We start from the raw sequence: 24413 nt of genomic DNA, 5'->3' as shown, positions 1-24413 counted from the left end.
GATGTCGCCGTAGATCCGTTTATAATATGCGGAGATCCCGGGAATATTTTCACACCTCTTCTCTGTTTCTTTGCAGCAAACGTTGGCCTGCTCCATACTAACAGCCCTGCTTATAGAGTTCTCAAGCTCAAGCAAAACCAGCAACATCGGCCTCAGTATGGAGTTTCACGGGAACTGCAAAAGGATATTTCAGGTGAGTGTTCCTCCGTGTTCTGCCATAAAGTGCGAGGCCACTAAACTACCGTCATGTCATTGTGTAGCTGGGGTTTTTGCATTCCAAACGTGCCCATGTCAAAACCAACCTTTTCAGCATGAGGTATAAACGGACTTTAAAGGGGTGGTTCAGCCTTGGGGCTCGAGTCTGCAGTCACTCTGACTCTGCGCGGTGTGTAGGCTCTGACGCAGGGAGCGGGCGGTCACATGACCACAAGTATGCGATTTTCACTTTCCGGCCACATTCCGACTAGACGTGCCTGGCCTCGCTCAATTTGCTTGTATTGATGAGGCCACACACGTCTAGTTGGCATGTGATTGGATGTATGCAGGTTACATACTTGTAGTTACGCGCCCACCGCTCCCAGCATCGGAGAATCCTGACGGCACACTGTGTGGTTTCGAAAGTCTGCACTCAAATAGTGACTGCAGACATAAAGCCCAAGCCTGGGCAACCCCTTTTAAGAACCCATCTGTAGTTGACGCTTAAGAAGCCAGGGACAGCACACCTTAATTCAGAACTCTAAAATTAACTATATAATTGCACTAAATTGGAGAATCATGTTCCCAGATGGTTTTTTTTACCACACTATGAAAAACTAAACCCAAAGAAAACTTGGATTTTTATGGGGATTTTTTTTCGCTATTTCACCCCATTTGTTTGTGGGTTGTTGTTTTTTTTGTTCCTTCCCCTCATTTTCCAGTACTTTGTATGATTTCAATGGTGTCATTCAAAATAGATTTCTTTGGTGTAACTTCTTTATTTAGCAGATGTAGCAATGCTAGCTGTGAATTCTTAGGGGAGTATGAGACATTCCAGAAGTTCTGCTTCTTTTACAGGTCGCATGATCTGTTATCTGGCGGCTCCGTGCTCTAAAAGACTGTGCTACATACGGGGCTAACGCTATCTAACAATGACGGACTTAAAATAACTTTGGCCACTGGCCAAAGTAATCGTATTTTTTCTTCTTCTTTCCCCTACCTCCTACTTGCAGATGTCTGCTCGTGTCACATTTTGCTCTGTATTTGAAGCGGTTTGCATCATAAAACTGTCAATGTAGAACAAAGAGCTTTATGGGAGGAAATCTAGAAAATTGTATTGTTAATAAAGGGTTAAATATGAGCGAACCCAAAGAGTGTAGGTTGTGGTCTGCCTAAGTACATGTGTTGTGTAAGGCTTTTTGTACTGTGTGGTGTAATTCTGATTGTAGTCTGTGGTGTAAAGCTGGTTGTAGTGTGTGGTGTGAAGCTGGTTGTAGTGTGTGGTGTGAAGCTGGTTGTACTGTGTGTGGTGTGAAGCTGGTTGTAGTGTGTGGTGTAAAGCTGGTTGTACTGTGTGGTGTGAAGCTGGTTGTAGTGTGTGGTGTGAAGCTGGTTGTAGTGTGTGGTGTGAAGCTGGTTGTAGTGTGTGGTGTAAAGCTGGTTGTACTGTGTGTGGTGTGAAGCTGGTTGTAGTGTGTGGTGTGAAGCTGGTTGTACTGTGTGTGGTGTGAAGCTGGTTGTACTGTGTGGTGTGAAGCTGGTTGTAGTGTGTGGTGTGAAGCTGGTTGTAGTGTGTGGTGTGAAGCTGGTTGTAGTGTGTGGTGTGAAGCTGGTTGTACTGTGTGTGGTGTGAAGCTGGTTGTAGTGTGTGGTGTAAAGCTGGTTGTACTGTGTGGTGTGAAGCTGGTTGTAGTGTGTGGTGTGAAGCTGGTTGTAGTGTGTGGTGTGAAGCTGGTTGTAGTGTGTGGTGTAAAGCTGGTTGTACTGTGTGGTGTGAAGCTGGTTGTAGTGTGTGGTGTGAAGCTGGTTGTAGTGTGTGGTGTGAAGCTGGTTGTACTGTGTGTGGTGTGAAGCTGGTTGTAGTGTGTGGTGTGAAGCTGGTTGTACTGTGTGGTGTGAAGCTGGTTGTAGTGTGTGGTGTGAAGCTGGTTGTAGTGTGTGGTGTGAAGCTGGTTGTACTGTGTGTGGTGTGAAGCTGGTTGTAGTGTGTGGTGTAAAGCTGGTTGTACTGTGTGGTGTGAAACTGGTTGTAGTGTGTGGTGTGAAGCTGGTTGTACTGTGTGGTGTGAAGCTGGTTGTACTGTGTGTGGTGTGAAGCTGGTTGTAGTGTGTGGTGTGAAGCTGGTTGTACTGTGTGGTGTGAAGCTGGTTGTACTGTGTGGTGTGAAGCTGGTTGTAGTGTGTGGTGTGAAGCTGGTTGTACTGTGTGTGGTGTGAAGCTGGTTGTAGTGTGTGGTGTGAAGCTGGTTGTAGTGTGTGGTGTAAAGCTGGTTGTACTGTGTGGTGTGAAACTGGTTGTAGTGTGTGGTGTGAAGCTGGTTGTAGTGTGTGGTGTGAAGCTGGTTGTAGTGTGTGGTGTGAAGCTGGTTGTAGTGTGTGGTGTGAAGCTGGTTGTACTGTGTGTGGTGTGAAGCTGGTTGTACTGTGGTGTGAAGCTGGTTGTAGTGTGTGGTGTGAAGCTGGTTGTACTGTGTGGTGTGAAGCTGGTTGTACTGTGTGGTGTGAAGCTGGTTGTACTGTGTGGTGTGAAGCTGGTTGTAGTGTGTGGTGTGAAGCTGGTTGTAGTGTGTGGTGTGAAGCTGGTTGTAGTGTGTGGTGTGAAGCTGGTTGTACTGTGTGTGGTGTGAAGCTGGTTATAGTGTGTGGTGTGAAGCTGGTTGTACTGTGTGGTGTGAAGCTGGTTGTAGTGTGTGGTGTGAAGCTGGTTGTAGTGTGTGGTGTGAAGCTGGTTGTACTGTGTGTGGTGTGAAGCTGGTTGTACTGTGTGTGGTGTGAAGCTGGTTGTAGTGTGTGGTGTGAAGCTGGTTGTACTGTGGTGTGAAGCTGGTTGTACTGTGTGTGGTGTGAAGCTGGTTGTACTGTGTGTGGTGTGAAGCTGGTTGTACTGTGTGTGGTGTGAAGCTGGTTGTAGTGTGTGGTGTGAAGCTGGTTGTAGTGTGTGGTGTGAAGCTGGTTGTAGTGTGTGGTGTGAAGCTGGTTGTACTGTGTGTGGTGTGAAGCTGGTTGTACTGTGTGTGGTGTGAAGCTGGTTGTAGTGTGTGGTGTGAAGCTGGTTGTGTGTGGTGTGAAGCTGGTTGTAGTGTGTGGTGTGAAGCTGGTTGTACTGTGTGTGGTGTGAAGCTGGTTGTACTGTGTGTGGTGTGAAGCTGGTTGTACTGTGTGGTGTGAAGCTGGTTGTAGTGTGTGGTGTGAAGCTGGTTGTAGTGTGTGGTGTGAAGCTGGTTGTACTGTGGTGTGAAGCTGGTTGTAGTGTGTGGTGTGAAGCTGGTTGTACTGTGTGGTGTGAAGCAGGTTGTACTGTGTGGTGTAAAGCTGGTTGTGCCGTGTGGTGTGAAGCCGGCTGTGCTGCGCACTGGGAAGCTGGCCATAAGGGGCTTTAGTTTTTGAATTTTTTTTTTTTTAATCTTTATTTGTGCAGGTTGAAAGTTGATCGTATAGCGAGAATCAATCTTGAGTCTCATCCACATGTGTATCAGGGAGCTGTAGCAGCGGCCCCTGTGCATATAGAAAGACCCACAGCTGTAGCGATTGGTGTCAGTTGTGTGAGTGATCGGGAGCCAGGGTCTTTTTCGTGCTGCTCCTCTGTGCATATAGGGGAGAACGGAGAGCTTGTGGTCATCACGTTTGTGTTCACTTTGACAGCTTTAGGCTTAAAGGGAATGTGACCTAAGAATATGACACATGGTTAAATCTGAACTTTACATTAAATGTTTTTAAACGTATTGGTTATTTTTTTTAAACAATTCAATTTATAGAATAGATTTAGTTTTGTATAAGAAAAACTTTTCACACTTCCTGCTAAACCTAATAGTTTAGTGTCCCCCAGCACCTCCTCCCTCCCCACTTATCTCTGCTGAAGACTTTGCCTCATTTTTCAAGCAGAAGATTGATAGCATTAGAGACAGTTTTGGTCAACAACCCCCAGAGCTCTTCCTCCCGATTTCCCAGCCCTCCACCTCCAAAACCAACTTCTCCACCATTACAGAAGATCAACTCTCCACTCTACTCTCAAGATCACATCTCACCACCTGTGCACTTGACCCGCTCCCATCCCACCTCATCCCAAACCTCACCACAATCTTCATCCCAACCCTAACCCATCTCTTCAACTTATCTCTAACAACTGGTGTTTTCCCCTCAAGCTTTAAACATGCCTCCATCACACCTATCCTCAAAAAGCCCTCTCTTGACCCATCCTCTGTATCAAGCTATCGCCCTATATCACTTCTCCCCTATGCCTCCAAACTACTGGAACAACACGTCTACCTTGAACTGTCCTCCCATCTCTCTTCCTGCTCCCTCTTTGACCGCCTACAATCTGGCTTCCGGTCACACCATTCCACCGAAACTGCCCTAACTAAAGTCACCAATGACCTCTTAACCGCCAAGAGCAAGCGACACTACTCTGTCCTCCTCCTCCTCGACCTGTCGGCTGCCTTTGACACAGTGGACCATTCCCTATTATTACAAACCCTCTCATCCCTTGGCATCGCAGACTTGGCCCTATCCTGGATCTCATCATACCTAACAGACCGGACATTCAGCGTCTCCCACTCACACACCACCTCCTCACCTCGCCCTCTATCTGTCGGAGTCCCACAAGGTTCAGTCCTTGGGCCCTTGCTCTTCTCCATTTACACCTTTGGCCTGGGACAGCTCATAGAATCTCATGGCTTTCAGTATCACCTCTATGCTGACGACACCTACATCTCTGGACCAGATATCACCTCCCTTCTAACCAGAATCCCTCAATGTCTGTCCACTATTTCATCCTTCTTCTCCGCTAGATTTCTGAAACTTAACATGGACAAAACAGAATTCATCATCTTTCCCCCATCTCACGCGACCCCCCCAACGAACCTATCCATTACAGTAAATGGCTGCCCACTCTCCCCAGTCCCACAAGCTCGCTGCCTCGGGGTAATCCTTGACGCTGATCTCTCCTTCAAACCACATATCCAAGCCCTTTCCACTTCCTGCCGACTGCAACTCAAAAATATTTCACGAATCCGTTCATTCCTCAACCATGAATCTGCAAAAACCCTAGTCCATGCCCTCATCATCTCTCGCCTTGACTACTGCAACCTCCTGCTCTGTGGCCTCCCCGCTAACACTCTCGCACCCCTCCAATCTATTCTAAACTCTGCTGCCCGACTAATCCACCTGTCCCCCCGCTATTCCCCGACCTCTCCCCTCTGTCAATCCCTTCACTGGCTCCCCATTGCCCAGAGACTCCACTACAAAACCCTAACCATGACGTACAAAGCCATCCACAACCTGTCTCCTCCATACATCTGCGACCTCGTCTCCCGATACTTACCTACACGCAACCTCCGATCCTCACAAGATCTCCTACTCTACTCCCCTCTTATCTCCTCTTCTCACAATCGCATACAAGATTTCTCTCGCGTATCACCCCTACTCTGGAACCCTCTACCACAACACATCAGACTCTCGCCTACCATCAAAACCTTCAAAAAGAACCTGAAGACCCACCTCTTCCGACAAGCCTACAACCTGCAGCTACCACCGATCGACCAAACCGCTGCATGACCAGCTCTACCCTCACCTACTGTATTCTCACCCATCCCTTGTAGATTGTGAGCCTTCGCGGGCAGGGTCCTCACTCCTCCTGTACCAGTTATGACTTGTATTGTTTAAGATTATTGTACTTGTTTTCATTATGTATACCCCTCCTCACATGTAAAGCGCCATGGAATAAATGGCGCTATAACAATAAATAATAATAATAGTTTGACTTCCTGTTAGTCACATGGACATCAGTAACGATAGATAATTATCGGACTCTTTGTTGGTATAGATTCCGCTATAGTACTATACTATAATTATAAGTATTATCAGAGCAGTTTTATCTCCTGCTTGGTGCCTGACACAGAACTGAACGGAGCAAAGGCAAATGTGTAGAGATCGATAAAGCTGGAATTAGTAAATTAGTGTCCAGCCCGTTTATTACCAAACATCAAAGCACAATTGATGCAAAAAATGGGCATGGACATAGCATTGTTTTATGTATGTATATGTGTGTGAATTCCAATTGTTATGGCCTAGGATAATTGTGTACTCCAGTTAAAATGCGTCTTCTTGAGATTGATGCATGAGCTATTGCTATTCCATAATTGATCATGTCAGTGTTTGATAGATTACCCTCATTGGTACTGGAATCCCCCGAGCCTTGCAATGCTGCCCACTACACTCTCGTCAGTGCACTGCACATTTTTTTTTTTATATTTTTGTGTTAATGTAATTTAAGCATGTAGGAACAATCCATACTATACAATAGAGGGATGAATGGTTTCCTCACTTGACTAGCTTTAATGGATAAACCAGGACTAGTTCTATTCAATTTTAGCTTGGGGTACTATGCACTGAAAATGTATTTTCATATATTTATATAGTACTGTAATTTTCCCCTAATATGGGGCACTTGGCATCATGGGGGTTTTCCTTCCTCTGGATCAACAAGTCAGGTTATAGGTTGAACGTGATGGACGTATGTCTACATTCAACCTTAACACTAGGTAGTTTAAATAAAAAAAAAAAAAAAACGCCTACGAGATTGTGATTTATTTATTTTTTTATAAATACAAAAAAACCTACAAGATTTTTTTTTTTTCCCTGCCCAAAGCTAGCAAACCTATTGTCATTGCCAATATTCCAGCTGTTCTAGACTTTCCGAATTAATATTGGAGATGATTTGAAGCTGGTGGTGTTGTGGACTTCTTTGCTCTATGGCTCCCGGCCGCGGGAGAATGATCGTGTTACATCTTTAAACCGCTTACGATTTTTCGAAAAACTGAAGCTTTTAAAAGAACATGACATGGGCACAACGATGTAATTTTGTCCATTTTTCTGTACTTGTCCAGGTGGAATTTAGTTTTAATGTTTTGTTGATGGAGGGCTAAAAGTTTGCATGCCCCCTGTGTGCCTAACGTATAACTTTCCGACACCCAATGGTCCCCGTGTTCGAGAAGGGAGGGTGTTGGGGGGAAAACCACATTGTCTTTTTTCTGTCCGTTTGTATCCAGAAGCTGCGGTGTTGGTGTAACAGTGCTTGTGCCTTGATGACAGAAGGACACTGGATCACTTTTATGGAGAGAGCCCCGCCGCTCCCCGGAGAGGCACTCTTCCCATCATCCCTTGCTCTGGTGTGGCAGCTTATAGGGGTGGTTAGCTGTGTAATGCTTGTTCTTCTCTTTTTAGGAAGAGGACTTACGGCGAATCTTCATGTTAACCATTGAAGTTCTACAGGAGTTCAGCCGACGGGAGAACCTCAACGCCCAGATGTCTTCAGTATTCCAGCGCTACCTTGCACTAGCCAATCAGGTTTTAAGCTGGAACTTTTTGCCTCCAAATTATATCCTTTTACTACATAATATTGGTGGGTTGTAGATCGTCAATCGGGCTGGGGTCCTGGGTTTGTATCTGACCAAGAGCAACAATTGTATGAAGTTTACTGGTAGAATAATCAACTTCTCAAGATTGACATTAGATTGTGAGCTCTGCGGGTGACGGGCTGACGTGAATCGTGACTATATCAATAGCCTTTATGTATACCATGGTACCATCTGCCGCAGGGCTCACACGTTAATCCTATGTGTTGACCGGTCGTCCATACCTGGTTCTACCACTTAGTTTTGTAGCGCGAATTGCATATAAATGTAATTAGAACTTTTTCCGATATGACTCTAGGACGAGATATAGCTGTAGATGACTTGTCTTAAGTCTGATTTCCCAATAGACAGGTGCATTACGGAGGAACACACAAAAGCTGATAGTGAAGGCATCTTTAACTATAGAGATGAGCACTGAATTATCGGCTTTCGTCAGAGGTAAGTCAGGAGATTCAGATTTCCGTAATCGATATGGGAAGGAATGAGGGTCTGCATTATTATTATTCTAGCAGTGTAATTACAGGACCCCCGGATATAGACGGCTCGCTCTGATCTTGCATGTTTATAAGAGCAGTGACTTTCATACCTCCAGTATAAATAAGCCTGGGTATTGTATTACCTTTGTCTCTCCAAAGCCCTTCTGATATTATTGTGTTTCAACATCCTTTGGAGTCCTTTGGCAGACCTCATTGTAGTTGAGCAAAGTACAATGCACCGTAGGAATTTTGCAGCCCGAGTATCGCTCCTTTTAAAGTGAAGATTGGTCAAAGTATATTAGCCGGGCATTGTGTCCTTCATTAACGCACAGCTTCCCACCCACCACCTGCCCGAGAGCTTCACCAGAGGTCAGTAGAAACCAGGGAGCTCTACAACAATAGGCAATGTCAAGCGGGAGCCAGTAGTGTAGTGTGAAGAAGTGTATAGGTTTTTCGTTTTTCTTTAGATAGATATAAATGTATATAGTCTCAAAAGGTTCAAAGAAACTGATTCTAATTTTGTTTTCGTAAGATGGGGAAATATATATTCTTCATACCCATACACACATACGTGCTGATCACAAATTAGAATATCATCAAAAAGTTAACTTATTTTAGTTCTTCAATACACAAAAAGTGAAGCTTGTATATTAGTCATTACAGAGTGCTCTATTTCAAGTGTTTATTTCTGTTAATATTGATGATTATGGCTTACAGCCAATAAAAACCCAAGTCATTATCTCAGTAAATTAAAATAATTTTTCAACCTGGTGTTATAAAGTATTCTTACTATTCTAACATCTGAAATGTTGTCCTACTGAATTGTATGTTCAGTAAATGCACTCAATACTTGGTCGGGGCTCCTTTTGCATCAATTACTGCATCACTGTGGCGTGGCATGGAGGAGATCAGTCTGTGGAACTGCTGAGGGGTTATGGAAGCCCAGGTTGCTGTGATAGCAGCCTTCAGCTCGTCTGCATTGTTGGGTCTGGTGTCTCTCATCTTCCTATAGACCAGTGTTCCCCAACTCCGGTCCTCAAGAGCCATCAACAGGTCATGTTTTCAGGATTTGCTTAGTATTGCACAGGTGATGGAATTATTGCCTGTGCAGGCGATGCAATTATCACCTGTGTAATACTAAGGAAATCCTGAAAACATGACCTGTTGGTGGCTCTTGAGGACCGGAGTTGGGGAACACTGCTATAGACAATACCCCATAGATTCTCTATGGGGTTAAGGTCAGGCGAGTTTGCTGCCCAATCAAGCACAATGATATTGTTGTTTGTAAACCAGTTTTAGTACTTTTGGCAGTGTGGACAGGAGCCAAGTCCTGCTGGACAATGACATTTCCATCTCCAAAAGCTTGTCGGCAGAGGGAAGCATGAAGTGCTCTAATATTTCCCGGTAGACGGCTGCGCTGACTTTGGTCTTGATAAAACACAGTGGACCTACACCAGCAGATGACATGGCTCCTCATACCGTCACTGATTGTGGAAACTTCACACTAGACCTCCAGCAGCTTGGATTGTGGCCTCTCCACTCTTCCTCCAGATTCTGGGACCTTGATTTCAAAATGAAATACAACATTTACTTTCCTTGTAGAGTGTGTCAATGATTGCCTCCAAGTCAGCAGTCTTCCCCTTGATTGTGGAGCTACTAAAACGGACTAAGGCTGTGTGCACACAATGCGGATTTACTGTCGATCCGCAGCGTTTTTTCCTGCGCAGAAACGCTGCAGATCCGCAAAGTGATTTACAGTACAACATAAATCAATAGGTAAAAAAAAATGCTGTGCTAATGGTGCGGAAAATTCTGCATGAAAAACACTGCGGAACAAAAGAAGTAGCATGTCACTTCTTTTGTGCGGATCTGAGCGTTTCTGCACCCTTCCATTATAGAAATCCGCAGTGGTAAAAAACGCATGAAATCCGCATCAAATACGCATAAAAAAAAACACGCACAAAATACGCATAAAAAAGCGTCAAATCTGCACATGCGTTTTCTGCCAGAAAATTCTGCACCCCAATCCGCAACGTGTGCACATAGCCTAGGACCTTTGTAAACACTTAGGAAGCCTTTGCAGGTGTTTTTGTTAATTATTCTGATTAACTGAGATAATGACTTTTGGGTTCTTGTCGGTTGTAAGCCATAATCAACATTAACAGAAATAAATACTTGAAATAGATCACTCTGTCTGTAATGACTATATAATATACGAGCTTCACCTTTTGTATTGGAGAAATGAAATAAATTAACTTTTTGATGATATTATAATTTATGGAGAAATATTTATGTATGTATATGTGTGTGTGTGTGTGTGTATGTGTGTGTATATATATATATATATATATATATATATATATATATATATATATATATATATATATATATATATATTTATAAAAAAAAAATTTTTTTTAATTTAAATTCCATCTTACAAAAAATACAAAAAAAATTCTTAGGATTTTAAAGTACTGGTGTTTTTCAGTAAGATGAAAAAATAAGGGAAGAAGAAAATTATATAATATTAAATTTTTTATTATATAATTTAATTTATATTTTATAATTTTTATATACATATCTGTATTTTTTTTAGTAACATGGGAAAAAGTAAATCTTTCTTTTTTACCATCTTACTAAAAAAAATTTAAAGTTTTTAAAATATCGTTGTCCATCTTACCAAATACTGATGCTAAAAGATGCATCGAATATGCAGTGTGTCTATTACTTATGTTCTCACTTTCTCGTTTGGATGACCTTAGACCTGTTGACATGCAATTCTTCTAGGTCTTGTTTACTGCTGGATTTTACTGTACTTTATGGGGGGTGAATATTATTAAAACTCCCATTCCCTCACTGTAAAATAGACCAAATGTATATAGTTTGAGGTTGTTGTTTTTGTGTTTGTTTTTAAAGATCATTATTAAAAAAAAAATAAAAAAAATTGGTGAAGTATTTTGGGCGTTGTAGTGATCCAGCTTTGTACCTACCATTCAGTGTCGCCGACGGTTCATTATTTTCAGTCTTATGCTCACAATACCCGGACTCTCTGGTTCTAAATTTTCGCTGTAATATTGGGCTATTTTACATTCTTTAAAATGTGAGTTTATATCTGTTTTGTCTGTTCACGTTCCTGGTAATTTTCCATTTTTACCCTTATTCTGTAAACAGGTGAAATTTTTTTTTTTTTTAAATAGAAGGTGAAAAATGATTTACAAGTATTTTCAGTGCCTATTGTAAATTTTCAAATGGCGCCGCATGATCATCGTGAACGAGAATTACTAGGAATGTTTCCTTATACCAAGTCCAGCAATACTTTTTACATGGCCAGTCCGTTCCTCCATTACTGAGATAGCCGCTTACAGGTTGATTTGCAAATGGCTATGGTGGATCTTATGCCTCTGTCACTCCAGCTCTAATCCTCGCCCAGCGCCGCATCCTCTTGCATTACTTGCTGTGTGATTTAAGGCAAAGGATCCATCGATACACTGATTTATCAGTGACGGTGGAACGGACTGGCCATGAAATGTTATTGCTGGACTTGTCTTTGAAAGAGGCACATGGGCATATAAATAGTTTGCCCTCTAAAATCCTGCGGACAGATTAATAATAATAATAATAATAATTTTTATTTATATAGCACCAACATATTCCGCAGCGCTTTACAAATTATAGAGGGGACTTGTACAGACAATAGACATTACAGCATAACAGAAATACAGTTCAAAACAGATACCAGGAGGAGTGAGGGCCCTGCTCGCAAGCTTACAAACTATGAGGAAAAGGGGAGACACAAGAGGTGGATTCCCTTTAAGTACTAAGTGTTTCTACAGAAATAAAATTACACATGAAATTGTACCTCTTCTGACGTACATGTACAGCGCATATTGGAAGTGGTTGTGTAGCGGGCTCCCCCATTTCCGACAGGTGATGGCTGCGTATTACAGCCACGACTTGGCCCTAGCAATCTTGGGTGGAGCAGTGCCCAGCTTTATTCAACACGCCACGACGCTAACAATAAGGCCGGGGTCACACTTGCGAGTGCAATGTGTAAAACTCACGCGAGTCTCTTGCATCAATACCCGGCACTGCCGCCGACACTCGGGACCGGAGCGTGCGGCTGCGTAGAAATACATGCAGCCGCACGCTCTGGTCCCGAGCGCCGGCGGCAGTGTCGGGCATTGATGCCAGAGACTCGCGTGAGTTTCTTGCATTGCACTCGCAAGTGTGACCCCGGCCTAACAGTAGAAAAGCCAAAACAACATTTTTTTACTTTTTTTTTTTTATTATTATTTATTATTTTCATATTTTTGAAAAGTTCAAATCTCTTATCTTTTCCCACATTGAAAATAAAGATATTTAAAAAGTACACATGTAGTATCGCGATGATTAGAAAACTTCGGTCTATCATAATATAAAAACAACGGTAAACACCGTAACCGTAAAAAAAAATCATTAACGTTAAAATTAAGTTTTTGGTTTTTTTTTGGTGTGGCTGCAGTTCCACAAAAAAATGCTCTAACAAGCGATGAAAATGTGACATCTATCACAAAATAGTACTAATGAAAAAAATCTGGTCTCGCTCTGTGAAACTTAAGCGATCACACCGCTCCATTGGCTAAAAAATAAGATATAGGTCTCTAAAAATGGCAACATAAGCAACAAAAATGTTTTTTGTGCAAACTTTTGATTTTTTTCCCACCATTAAAATAATACTGTATATGTTTGGTATTGCTGTAATTGTACTGATGAGGAGAATTGTATTGCATAGTCACTTTTACCACAAAATGTAAACTGTAAAAAGCAATTCCCCAAAAAGTAAAAAATTGAAAGGTTTTTTTTTCACAATTTCACCACACTTGGAATTTTTTTCCCCGCTTTCCAGTACACTATGTGGTAAAATGAATGGTGTCATTCAAAAGTTCAACTAGTCCTGCAAAAAACAAGCTTTATGTGCATAAAAATAAGAATTATGATGTTGGGAAGAAGGGGAGGAAAAAACAAACACAAAAACTGAAATTGGTTGAGACGTGAAGGGGTTAAACCCCAAAATATTAGGCAGTGGATTTTTCGAGAGAAAAAAATAGGCTGAATTTTCTTTGTGAATTCTAGATGGGGTCTGTGAAACGTCACTAGACCATTGGGCGTCTCCAATGTCCTGCAGCCGTTAGGACCAAAAACAATTACAGAAACGCCGCAAATCTTTCTTGAAAGTCTTGTGGAATCGTGTGGTGGTTGAGAAGGTTTTCTGATGTCTTCTAAGTACTTACAGCCATATTTACTACAGTGAGTGCTACTAAATGAATGGGTTAAATATTAGGACAATTCTTAGATTTTCTGGTATTCTCATGGTCTTTGAGGAATTGATTGATTCTGTGCTCAATTAATACATGGAAGAGAGGGAATATAAAGAGGCGGGGGTAGGCGGAGGGCTCGCTTCACCTTTGTGCCAAGGTTTTACTTTGGGTTTGTGCACATAAAGTGCAGGAACGTCACATGTTCCAGATCCGCAGCAAGTCCACAGTGGAATTTGCACCAAAAACTCGCAGTTTTTTGCTGTTGCGGACTTTCCAAGCAGTTCAAAGGTCTTTTGTGGTTGTACCTGAAGATGCAGAGTGTTTCTGATTGGTGGGTGTCCAGTAGTGATGAGCGAATATACTCGTTGCTCGGGTGACCTCCGAGTATTTGTTGGTGTTCGGAGATTAAGATTTCATCACGGCACCTGAATGATTTACAGCTACTAGCCAGCTTGATTACATGTGGGGATTCCCTAGCAACCAGACAACCCCCACATGTACTCAGGCTGGCTAGCAGCTGTAAATCATTCAGCTGCTGCGATGAAAACTAAATCTCTGAGCAGTCATAAATTCTCGATCACCCGAGCGTGCTGGGGAAAACCCGAGCAACGAGTACACTCGCTCATCACTAGTGTCCAGGTCTTGAGACCTCCTCCAATCCGCTCAGAGACATGCAGCCGCGGGGACTCAAACTTATTTTTCGAGCACGCCTAAGATACTGTTAGCACCCGAGCATTGCGGATAACACCTTATCCGACCACTGATGGACTGCAAAGGAGGTGGCGGTTACCTAAGCAACGAGAATAGCATTGACATTCCTCTCTGTTCTTGAAAACTTGAGAGAATTTTTAATAGCAAGTAAATTTCAAATAATTTTTTTTTTTTTTTTTTTTTTACAAGCACTTTGCAATTTGAACCATTTAGGATGATGAGAATAAAACTTTAACATTTGGGGCTAATGATTTGCTGTTTTTATATAATCCGATTACATTGCAACGAGTTGGATTTTTTGACACTTGGTTGTCGCAGTAGTCGGCAATGTGACCGCAGGACGCCGCGATGTAGCAGCGGCATACAGCGATGTTTCACTGTGTAGCCCCAGGCTAGCACAGAAATGCCAACACAGTTGCCCCTTTAGTTACCCTACTGATCATCATTGTCTTACACTGGGGTCTGTCCGGTCCTACCAAGTTGCCCATTGTTTTGCGGTAATCTGCGACATACAGAATTGTATGTCCGTGTACAAAATGTTTGCAGAGTTTCCGTAAAAGCAATATGACTGCAAGAATATCCCCCAGTATAAAATCCCGGGAATGGGGGGGATCTACAGTGGTATCACCTCCGTGGTAAGTGACTTGTACTGTACATCCGTGTATGTGCGCTGGCTGTCAGCCCCTCGTTACCTTCACTCCTATAAATAAGCCTTCCCTCCTCTTATCTCCCCTCCATGGCCCACAGTGAGTGGGGCAGGCGGGCTTCTTACCAATGAAGCCCCTTCTACAGTGTTCTCGTGTCACATGTGTTTTCTTGAGTGGAGATTAATAGCAAAGTAATGATGAGAAGCGAAAAAAAAATGTGTTTTGCATAAACTGTTGCACCTGTCGATTTGCGGTTGCCGTTTGCCCACTTTGCTGTCACATTAGCCCCCTGCTTATCAAAGTGATGGTACCATGGTGGCATTCGGGATAATAGTGATCAGACCGTTGTGTAGCCGGCCCCCCGCATTCTTAGATATCACGGCCTAATACCTTTTATTCCTTGGCCTCATGCATGAATTATGCAGCGTATGTGAAGAGGCTTAATGCCGGTTTCCATTGCATTCTTGTGTAGTGGATGCTGCTGTACTGCACGCTCCTGTTCCCTTTTTTTTTTTTCTCTCCCTTCCCGTCTTTAAAGGCTTGCAGGAATGTTATTGTTGACCTTGACACCAGATAACTGGGCAGACATTATATAGCAATGTTTGAGTCCTCCCAAAATGTGATGTTGAAGCCGACTGAGTCCTGGCGTGAAAGCCTCCTGGACAGCAGAGTGATGGAGCTTTTCTTCACGGTAAGTTCTGCCTGTGTTTTTTTGTCTTTTTGCTTTATTATTTTATAGATATTTTTCTTTCTTTCAAGAACCCGACATTGTAATGTATAGTAAACATGTTTTCTATACATGTAGCACAAAAGACTGTTTGTGTTTTTGTTATTTTGTTTTTTTTTTTTTAGTTTTTTTCTGCGAAGGTGGGTAATGTGATATTAATGCATTTGATAGATTACATAGTTAAGGTTGATTTAAAAAAAGACATAACCATATGTCCAAACGAAGAGAGGATGTTAAAGGTGTGGGAAGCCGTAACTTAATTTGTACCTTTTGTATCTGGCTGTTTAATTCCTTAAGGCTATGTGCACAAAAAAACGCTTAAAAAACACATACATATGCATCCCATCATTTATAATGCATTCCGCAATTTTTGTGCACATTTTGCGGTAAAAAACGCAGCATGTTCATTAATTTTGCGGATTTTTTGCGGATTTCACACTATATTATTGCATTGGGAAATCTCCGGGGAAAAAAAAAAACGCAAAAAATTGCGCGAAAAAAAATGCGTGCGGATTTCTTACAGAAAATGTCCAGTCTTGCTCAGAAAATTTCTGCAAGAAATCCTGACGTGTGCACATAGCCTTAAAGTGAGTTGGGTTTGGGGCTCTTTAGACTGTTTAGACTGTTAGGCTGCGTTTTACAGTAAACTGATGGGTTTTTGCAAACTGCAGCATGTCACTTCTTTCAGCGTTTTTTTTTTTTTTTTTTTTTTTTTTTCACCCCTAGGAAACAATGGGTGAGTTCTAAAAACATAGCATAAAAACAAACATAATTTTTTTTTCCTGCATTTTTGGTGCAAAAACCAAAGAAAAAAATTTTTTTGTGTGTTTTGGGGGATGCTAAATGTCATCAACCTGCACAAGAGACAATAAAAATGCAGCGAAAACTCAGCAAAACCTGCTTTTTGTAAGCAGCTTCTTTACTGCCAAGAGAGCAGGTTTTGCCTACAGAAAAAAAAACTCAGCAAAAATGCAACTTGTGAATATAGCCTTAGTATGATTGCATCTATCTAATGTGTGTGTGTGTGTATATTTTGTGTATGTTTATGTATATATATATGTGTGTATGTATGTATGTGTGTGTATATGTATGTGTATATATATATATATATATATATATATATATATATATATATATATATATATATAATATTTTTTTTTTTTTTTTTTATTAACTTACATATCCACCTTATATTAGGTAGTTAATGACAGGTTTTTTTTTTTTTTTTTTTAACTTTGTTTCATAATCATAATTTTTTATATTTTATAGTGAAATTCTTCAATGCATTATCACGTCCCCGATGTTTCTAGAAGTGTTGTCACTACTTCTGTCATTAATACCGTTATTATGGTTCTGTTTAAAGTATTCATTGTAATAACAGAAGGCAGTATTAAAGAGCACAATGATGTGTTTTTTTTTCTATTACCCCCTTTGTGGCGTTTGGAAGTTTTCTGCAGTATTTTTCTATTTGGGTGGTGCGGTAAGTTCATAGCCACAAGCTGTAGACTTCTGACGTGTTGATCAGATCAGCTCTGTGCGGTGGGAGGAGGGTACGATGCTTTTTGCATTGTTCTACATTGATCTTTATAGGAGCAGGGAATCCTTTGCAAACCTGTTGGAAGATAAAAGTTTTGAATGTCAAAATAGGAAATGTGAACTAGACTGAATTAGTGGTGCAGGTGGGCAGTCGGCATGCTCCAGACCACCTTCACACATCGGTTTGTTCTTTTGTGACCGAGACACAAAAAAGACACATTTTTTTCATCAGTGTGCTGTATACGACTTTCAGCCATGTTCGGTCCATTCTTACCATCAGTGTTGCATTTATTGTGTTACTTTTAGTAAATATTTATTTATTTTTTAAGTTTCTTCTAACCATTACACAGAACCTGACAGCACTCGGGTTGCATAGCAGTTCTATCCGTGTTTTTATTTTTTCCCCTTTGACGAACCCATTTATTTCAGGGCCCTTCAGATTGTTGGTAGACCACCGCCCGGATCGGTGATCTGTGTGTTGTCTATGTTCCGCACAGCTCGGCTGCGGAGACTCACTAACCCAGTGTTTCTGGTCTGATGAGGTGTGAAGCTCCGCAGAAGACCAGGAACGGGCCACTGAACAGCTGTCCGGTAGACATCTCAACAACTGCTGCCCTCAGCTGTGACCACCTCCTGCCAATATCCTCGGGCTCAGCCGGTTAACTCTTCATGTCCTCCCTGGTGTTTTCGGCTCCTCCGTAGGTCTCCATGGTAAATGAGTCTGAATATAAACACCTCGTAACCGTGCACCATATATTATCCATCTAATCGGCGATTTGCCTCGGCGTGTCCGCCGGATCGCCAGCTGGATTGACTTTGTCTAATCCGTCATCTTGTTTGATAGGGAAACTTTGATCGTGATTTCGGTGAGGCTCGGTGCAATTATCACTTTTTTTTATCTGGCCCCCGTCCTTTTTAGATTCCTATACTATTGAATTACATAAAATAACATTCTGCCGTGCACAGCCATATTGGATTTCTACCTTATTTTCAGCTGTCCATCCTGCATATGGATAATGTGGGATCGAGATGTCAGCGTGGAGGAGGCGCGATAGATCACAAATTGAGGCAGGACGATTTGTTGGAGCTGGTGTAAACGTATGCTCCGGTCCTGCAGCGAAGCGTCATCTATCTCTATGAAATGTATGAGGCCTAAGCGGCAATGATCGGGTGTCCATGTGAGGGCCGAGGTCCAGCTAAAGCGCTTGCACGAGGCGGGGTGTGATTGCATTACGGCAGCCAATCTATAATACCGTGCTTGTATTGGACCGGTTATCATCTTGCTGTAGCTATAGCAGTTTCTACAAATTTCACCTTATTCCATCCTATGACTGTGCCACGTTGTAGGTAAGGCCTATCGATGTATTTGCAGTGGATAATTTTCACATCAAATCCACAGCGAAATCCACTGAATTAATTCTGTGAAAAGCTGCAAAAAAGAAAAGTTAAGTGAAAACTTGCAGATTCTGCATTTTTTTCAGCAGTAAAATCTGCAGCACTATATTACTTTACTTGCTGATTGAACGGCAAATGTTTTCCTCCATTAGGCTGTGTGCACACGATGCGGAATTTGTGCGGATCCGCAGTGGATTTTTCTGCGCAGAAACGCTGCAGTTCCGCACAGTGATTTACAGTACAATGTAAATCAATTGAAGAAAAAAAAAAAAAGCATTCTGCTTCTTTTGTGCAGAACTGCAGCGTTTCTGACCCCTTCCAATAGAAATCCGCAGGGGTAAAAACCGCAGAAAATCCGCATCCATTCCGCATCAAAACCGCACAAAGTCCACGTCAAATCCGCACCTGTGTTTTCTGCCAGGAGATGCGGATTTTGTGCGGAATATTCTGCACCCCATTCCGCAACGTGTGCACATAGCCTTATAGTCAAAGGGGGAAATCTGCAACGAAACCATGCTTAATCCAGAAAAGAAAAATTGAAGAAAAAAAAATGCTGTGGAATTCAACTTCTGCACACAAAAAGTTTAGATGAAACTTTCATGTCTGCTGCAGGTTACAGGCCAAATCTAGAACATTTCCAACAAGTGTGGATTTACAGGAGTTTTCTCATAGTTTCTCCTGTGATTCCCGTATTCCTGCTTGCCGGGGGGTGGTGGGCTCTTGAAGATGGTCAGTTGGGACCACCAGGAGCACATTCGTTCCACTGGTCTGAATTGCTTTCTCCCGGGCTGATTGCTGAGGTGCTGGCTTTGCAGGGGACTGGTATAGAGCGCCCCCAGCAGGCTGCATAGCATGACATGCTCCTATCTTAGGAAACCAACGCTATAAAATTAAAAATCACTCGATTCTTGAAAGCCGTTTTATATCAGTTTACAATATTACACATTTAAGAAGTTAAGACAGCGTCTTTTAGCCGGCCATACAGATACATGGGCTCTGCCCTCCTCACATATATAGGCCTGCTCATTTCTGCCGAGCGGTCATGTGTTATCAGTCGGGAGAGAGGAGATGCTTGTGTCCCCCCGACATCAGTTGTCAGGAGATTTGGGAAGCCCCCATACACATCAGGTGGTCCTCCTGAAATTTGCAGATTCACATGACTTTGGTTTAATGTGTATTGGATAGTAGCCTGCGACTGGGTGTCCGTCTCCAGCAGGCGTACAAGCCCAAAAATGATGCCTCGACAGAGCGCACGTTCTCTGCCGCCATCATTATAGTCTGTGGCCCCATCGGCGCATACATCCGAATCCCGTTTTGCGGGGGGGATTGATCATGAGCCCCGACAGGACCAGTAAATAGGTGGCAAAACGCAATGTGAAAGCCCCCCAGGACTGTGCGCCCACGATGAGTCTACGGGGCGTTTTTGAAGCTGTGTATTTTTAACCCTGCTGTTTTGTTTGCATTTACTATACACTTGTAGTGTTCCGGGTCACTATGACCCGGCTTATTAAACCTTGATTTTAGACACTCTATCTCCATTTTTTTATACTTTTTGCTTACTAGACTGTTTGTGAACATGTTTGGTAGTAAAAAAGAAAAAGAAAAATGAACTAGAAATCTTTTTTTGTTTTTGTTTTGTTTTTATTTTCAAAAAACAGATCCATCCAATGAGCAAAACAAAAATAGAAAACTACACATTGTGTAAAAAAAAAAAAAAAAGCAATCAAATCAAACATTTTGTGATAAAAAAATAAAGTTAATAAACATTACAATGTGAATATATTTACATGATCATATAAATTTACGGATTCTTGCATGAAAAACAATACACATGATTTTTGCATAGAAATGTTTTACAGCCAGAACATGTTATACTCGTCTTGTTGTCACAAGTAGAAGGGCAATAGCTGCATCTTTTTCTTTTGATGCCGGAAGAGGCCATGGGGGTAGAAGCACACAGCTGCTCTCCAAAGAAACTGAAAGGTAACATGTCTGGGCTAGCATACGTGTACTGATAAGAGCAGAGAAGATAAGAACCCTTTTGAAAACAAGCAGATAAGCCAGGAAGACAGACTTACTTGGCAAAAAAAAATTATTTGCAAGACTTTACAGCTCAGCTTTACAAAAAAAAAACCTCTTAGACAGCGCGTTCTGAGCAGTCCGTTCTGCGCATAATATACACGTGTAGTGCACACCTAGTGATCTCTCCGGATGCACTCTACATTTTAGAATAGACTGCTAACCAAAAATAATCAATATAAAGCTATTTTTATTGTGCACAGATCTCAATGCATACCCCCGGTAGAGCGCGTGTACGACCCCATTGAAATAATTTAGGAAATAAATCAATTGATATACAATAGTAGATGCAATAAATAGACCCAACTGAGGTTATAACTCCTTTATTTCACTGAAAATATGGCCTCACAGCTGTAAAAAACGATGTCGGGTCACTATGACCCGAACACAACAAGTGTAACTTTTTGCGTGTAGCAAAAAGGAAAGGGGAAAAAAAAAAAAAAATACTCATAGGTACGTCCCCCCAAATGAGGAAAAGTCAAGGAGTCTCAAGTTTTATAGACTTACAGAAAAAAATCTACAGGGCCGCAAAAAGTCTGTTCGGGTCACAATGACCCGAACAGAACAGCAGGGTTAATGCATCAAAACTGCACCGTCTTACAGATCCAGCAAAATGGATAGGATTTATAGAAATCTCATGTCCCTCATCTGATGCAGCGGACAGGCCGTCCCTGAAATACGGAATTCTCATTGAATCGTTACGCATGTATATATGTACACGATCGCCATTTAGGCTTTTTTTAAATCTGGTCATTCGGGGTTAATGTCAGACATTAAATATTAAAACTCAATGGATCTTCTTCTCTTCTGTATAAAATATAATTTGGCACAAGATGATAATCTGTTAAACTACTCAGATTATCATTGTCTAAATAAAAGTACCGTAGTTTGATTTAGTAATTGAGCTATTGTGTATTTATACTAAATTTTATATATATTAATATACATTTATATATATTCTATATACTGCATATTATAAACTTAATATATATATATTTATATTTATTTTTTGGAGTCCTCTATAATGCAGCAATGTTAGAAGCCATCGCTGCAGGCTTGGGACCTGCCCTGGTTGTTAATTGGGTAATGAAAGGATCAATCTATGCAAACGTTGGGATTCTTTAAGTTCTCTGTTCCTTGTGTGAATGAAGACTGATACATTGTCACCCAATCAAAATATTCCAGCAACCCGATCTGTTCCCACAATGTGTATTATGTCCTGTGGCATGCAGCTGGACACACACAGCAGTCGGAGAAAGTTACCACCGAATTCACAATTACTCAGATTTCAAGAAGGTCATCGATATTGTAAAAACAAAAATCCTGCAAGACAAGCGGCAGCAACACAGACCGTTCCCTTGTGTCCATTTATCAGAGACACATTGTCACGGTGTAATTCCACAAGTGTACCATCGTCTGCTTATCCGCCTGTGTGACTAACCCGCCAACACCTGCAGCCTGGATTTGTCATTGTCCCTCAAGGAGGAGGATCTTTTCAGAGAACTGGAATTTTTTTTAATCATTCAGAGAAATTATATCTTTAAAAAAACAAAAACAAAACTTAAACTTTACCTGTTGATGTATTCGGTAACTGCCCAGAGTCTTTACAATTTTACTCTTATTTAGCCCCATTAATTCCCCAGCACTCTACGCACATTATCATCACTGTCCCCATTGGGGCTCACAATCCACATTCCCTTTCAGTATGGTCTTTGGAGTATGCAGGAAATATGAGGACCTGGAGGAAACCCAGCAAACACGGGAGAACATACAAACTCCTTGCAGACGTATGGGCTGTGTTTGCCGAAGTAGGTTACTGTTGGGGTCACCAAAGTGCCCCTGAAGCCGTTTTTCAACACTCAAACAGGCCACATGTTATTCGTGCTACTGTGAGCAGCCTGTGTGTCCTAAATGTGCTACCATGGCCTGTAGTGTCTTCTGCCGGGTCTCCTATCGATCACATCTGTGACGTCGGTGGTCAGCAATTGCAAAGGCAGCTGCCAGCAGGGGATCTTGATGATTTTCCCAAATGCATTAAACAAAACAGAACATTCCTTAGGCAACCATTAATAACTTCCCTGATGGCAGCCAAGGCTGTAAGTGCCGGGATTTCTTGTGTGCTGTTCTAATTCATTGTAGAATAAATTATGTTTTTTTTTAAATTTTGTTTCCATTTTTCTGTCGTTTACATATCAGTATCATGTCTATCCTTCCTGTGTTTTTCATAATTCCACGAATTTCCTTCTTGGCGTTACAATTTCAATGTTAAGGAGCGTGTATACGATTTGGTGTGGATTCACCTATAGATTACATAGTAACATAGTTAGTAAGGCCGAAAAAAGACATTTGTCCATCCAGTTCAGCCTATATTCCATTATAATAAATACCCAGATCTACGTCCTTCTACAGAACCTAATAATTGTATGATACAATATTGTTCTGCTCCAGGAAGACATCCAGGCCTCTCTTGAACCCCTCGACTGAGTTCGCCATCACCACCTCCTCAGGCAAGCAATTCCAGATTCTCACTGCCCTAACAGTAAAGAATCCTCTTCTATGTTGGTGGAAAAACCTTCTCTCCTCCAGACGCAAAGAATGCCCCCTTGTGCCCGTCACCTTCCTTGGTATAAACAGATCCTCAGCGAGATATTTGTATTGTCCCCTTATATACTTATACATGGTTATTAGATCGCCCCTCAGTCGTCTTTTTTCTAGACTAAATAATCCTAATTTCGCTAATCTATCTGGGTATTGTAGTTCTCCCATCCCCTTTATTAATTTTGTTGCCCTCCTTTGTACTCTCTCTAGTTCCATTATATCCTTCCTGAGCACCGGTGCCCAAAACTGGACACAGTACTCCATGTGCGGTCTAACTAGGGATTTGTACAGAGGCAGTATAATGCTCTCATCATGTGTATCCAGACCTCTTTTAATGCACCCCATGATCCTGTTTGCCTTGGCAGCTGCTGCCTGGCACTGGCTGCTCCAGGTAAGTTTATCATTAACTAGGATCCACTTACCTGGAGCAGCCAGTGCCAGGCAGGCAGATTGTTGTAAAATAATTCAGAGTAAATCAGTTATGTTTAGACTTGCCTTTAATGAGTGATGTGATAAGATGACAACTTTTCCATAAATAATGGTAAAATATAAATGCCACGTTTCAAGGTCCACATAGAATGAGCATCGGCGCAGGGAGTATGGTGAGCGGCTGTACGCAATCACCGCATGCATGGCTAAAAGTCAGGCGCCTTCAAGTATAAGCGGACAGTAAAAGTGCAAAATTGATGAAGATTTATTAACTGTCAAAACTAACTGAAATTGGTGATGGAACATGACGATCTTCAGAGCGTATATCACTTTGGCCATCCATCAGGCCCGATGGTAGGTGCCTGGAATATTGATGTGTAGGTCGGGGTTTGCTGGTGAGCAAAGGAACAGGAGTGCCAGTACTAACAATTCCTTGTAATCATCTCTTGGCATTGTGCAAGCTGGTTGGTGCAAAATTCAACTAGACACTCCGTAACTGGACCTAGCTCATTGGAAACTATTATCTTCCGTTCCAGCCGAAAACTTTGGTTTTATCCATTTGATTCCAGGCAGCCGAAAATCTCTCAACAACTTCATATTTGGGCCGGCCACAATTTATCACACGCTTGTAATAATTAGCTCGTGAATTTGGTGCCTACACGGCAAACTCTGTAGTTCTTTCTGCAGTTGTTCTGGTCATGTTGAATGACATAAATTTCCCTTTATCCAAGAGCTGCCAATCCTGCAGAACCTCAATCCTGCAGAACCTGGAATACAGCCTGAGCTTGTGCTGCTGTTGGGCATCTCTGGGACCGAAATCTTCTCAGTTTCTCCTCCTGACACTAGAACTGTCAGTTGCTCAGTAGTTTTATCGAGGGTCTGGCTTGAAAACCTTTTCCCGTCCCAGTGTC

General features: G+C 41.9%; 1 protein-coding gene across 1 annotated transcript in view; it reads left to right on the top strand.

Moving 5' to 3' along the window:
- The window catches only part of XPO4 (exportin 4), a 151153-nt gene that overhangs the window by 89028 nt on the left and 37712 nt on the right, over nucleotides 1-24413 (top strand). Inside the window, exons 5-7 of the mRNA XM_069759103.1 lie at nucleotides 77-193; nucleotides 7417-7570; nucleotides 15317-15429. Of these exons, the coding sequence (XP_069615204.1) occupies nucleotides 77-193; nucleotides 7417-7570; nucleotides 15317-15429 (384 nt within the window). The remainder of the gene's footprint in view (nucleotides 1-76; nucleotides 194-7416; nucleotides 7571-15316; nucleotides 15430-24413) is intronic.

Source organism: Ranitomeya imitator, chromosome 3 (genome assembly GCF_032444005.1).
Source record: "Ranitomeya imitator isolate aRanImi1 chromosome 3, aRanImi1.pri, whole genome shotgun sequence".
NCBI lineage: Eukaryota > Metazoa > Chordata > Amphibia > Anura > Dendrobatidae > Ranitomeya > Ranitomeya imitator.
This window is presented reverse-complemented; position numbering and strand designations above follow the sequence as displayed.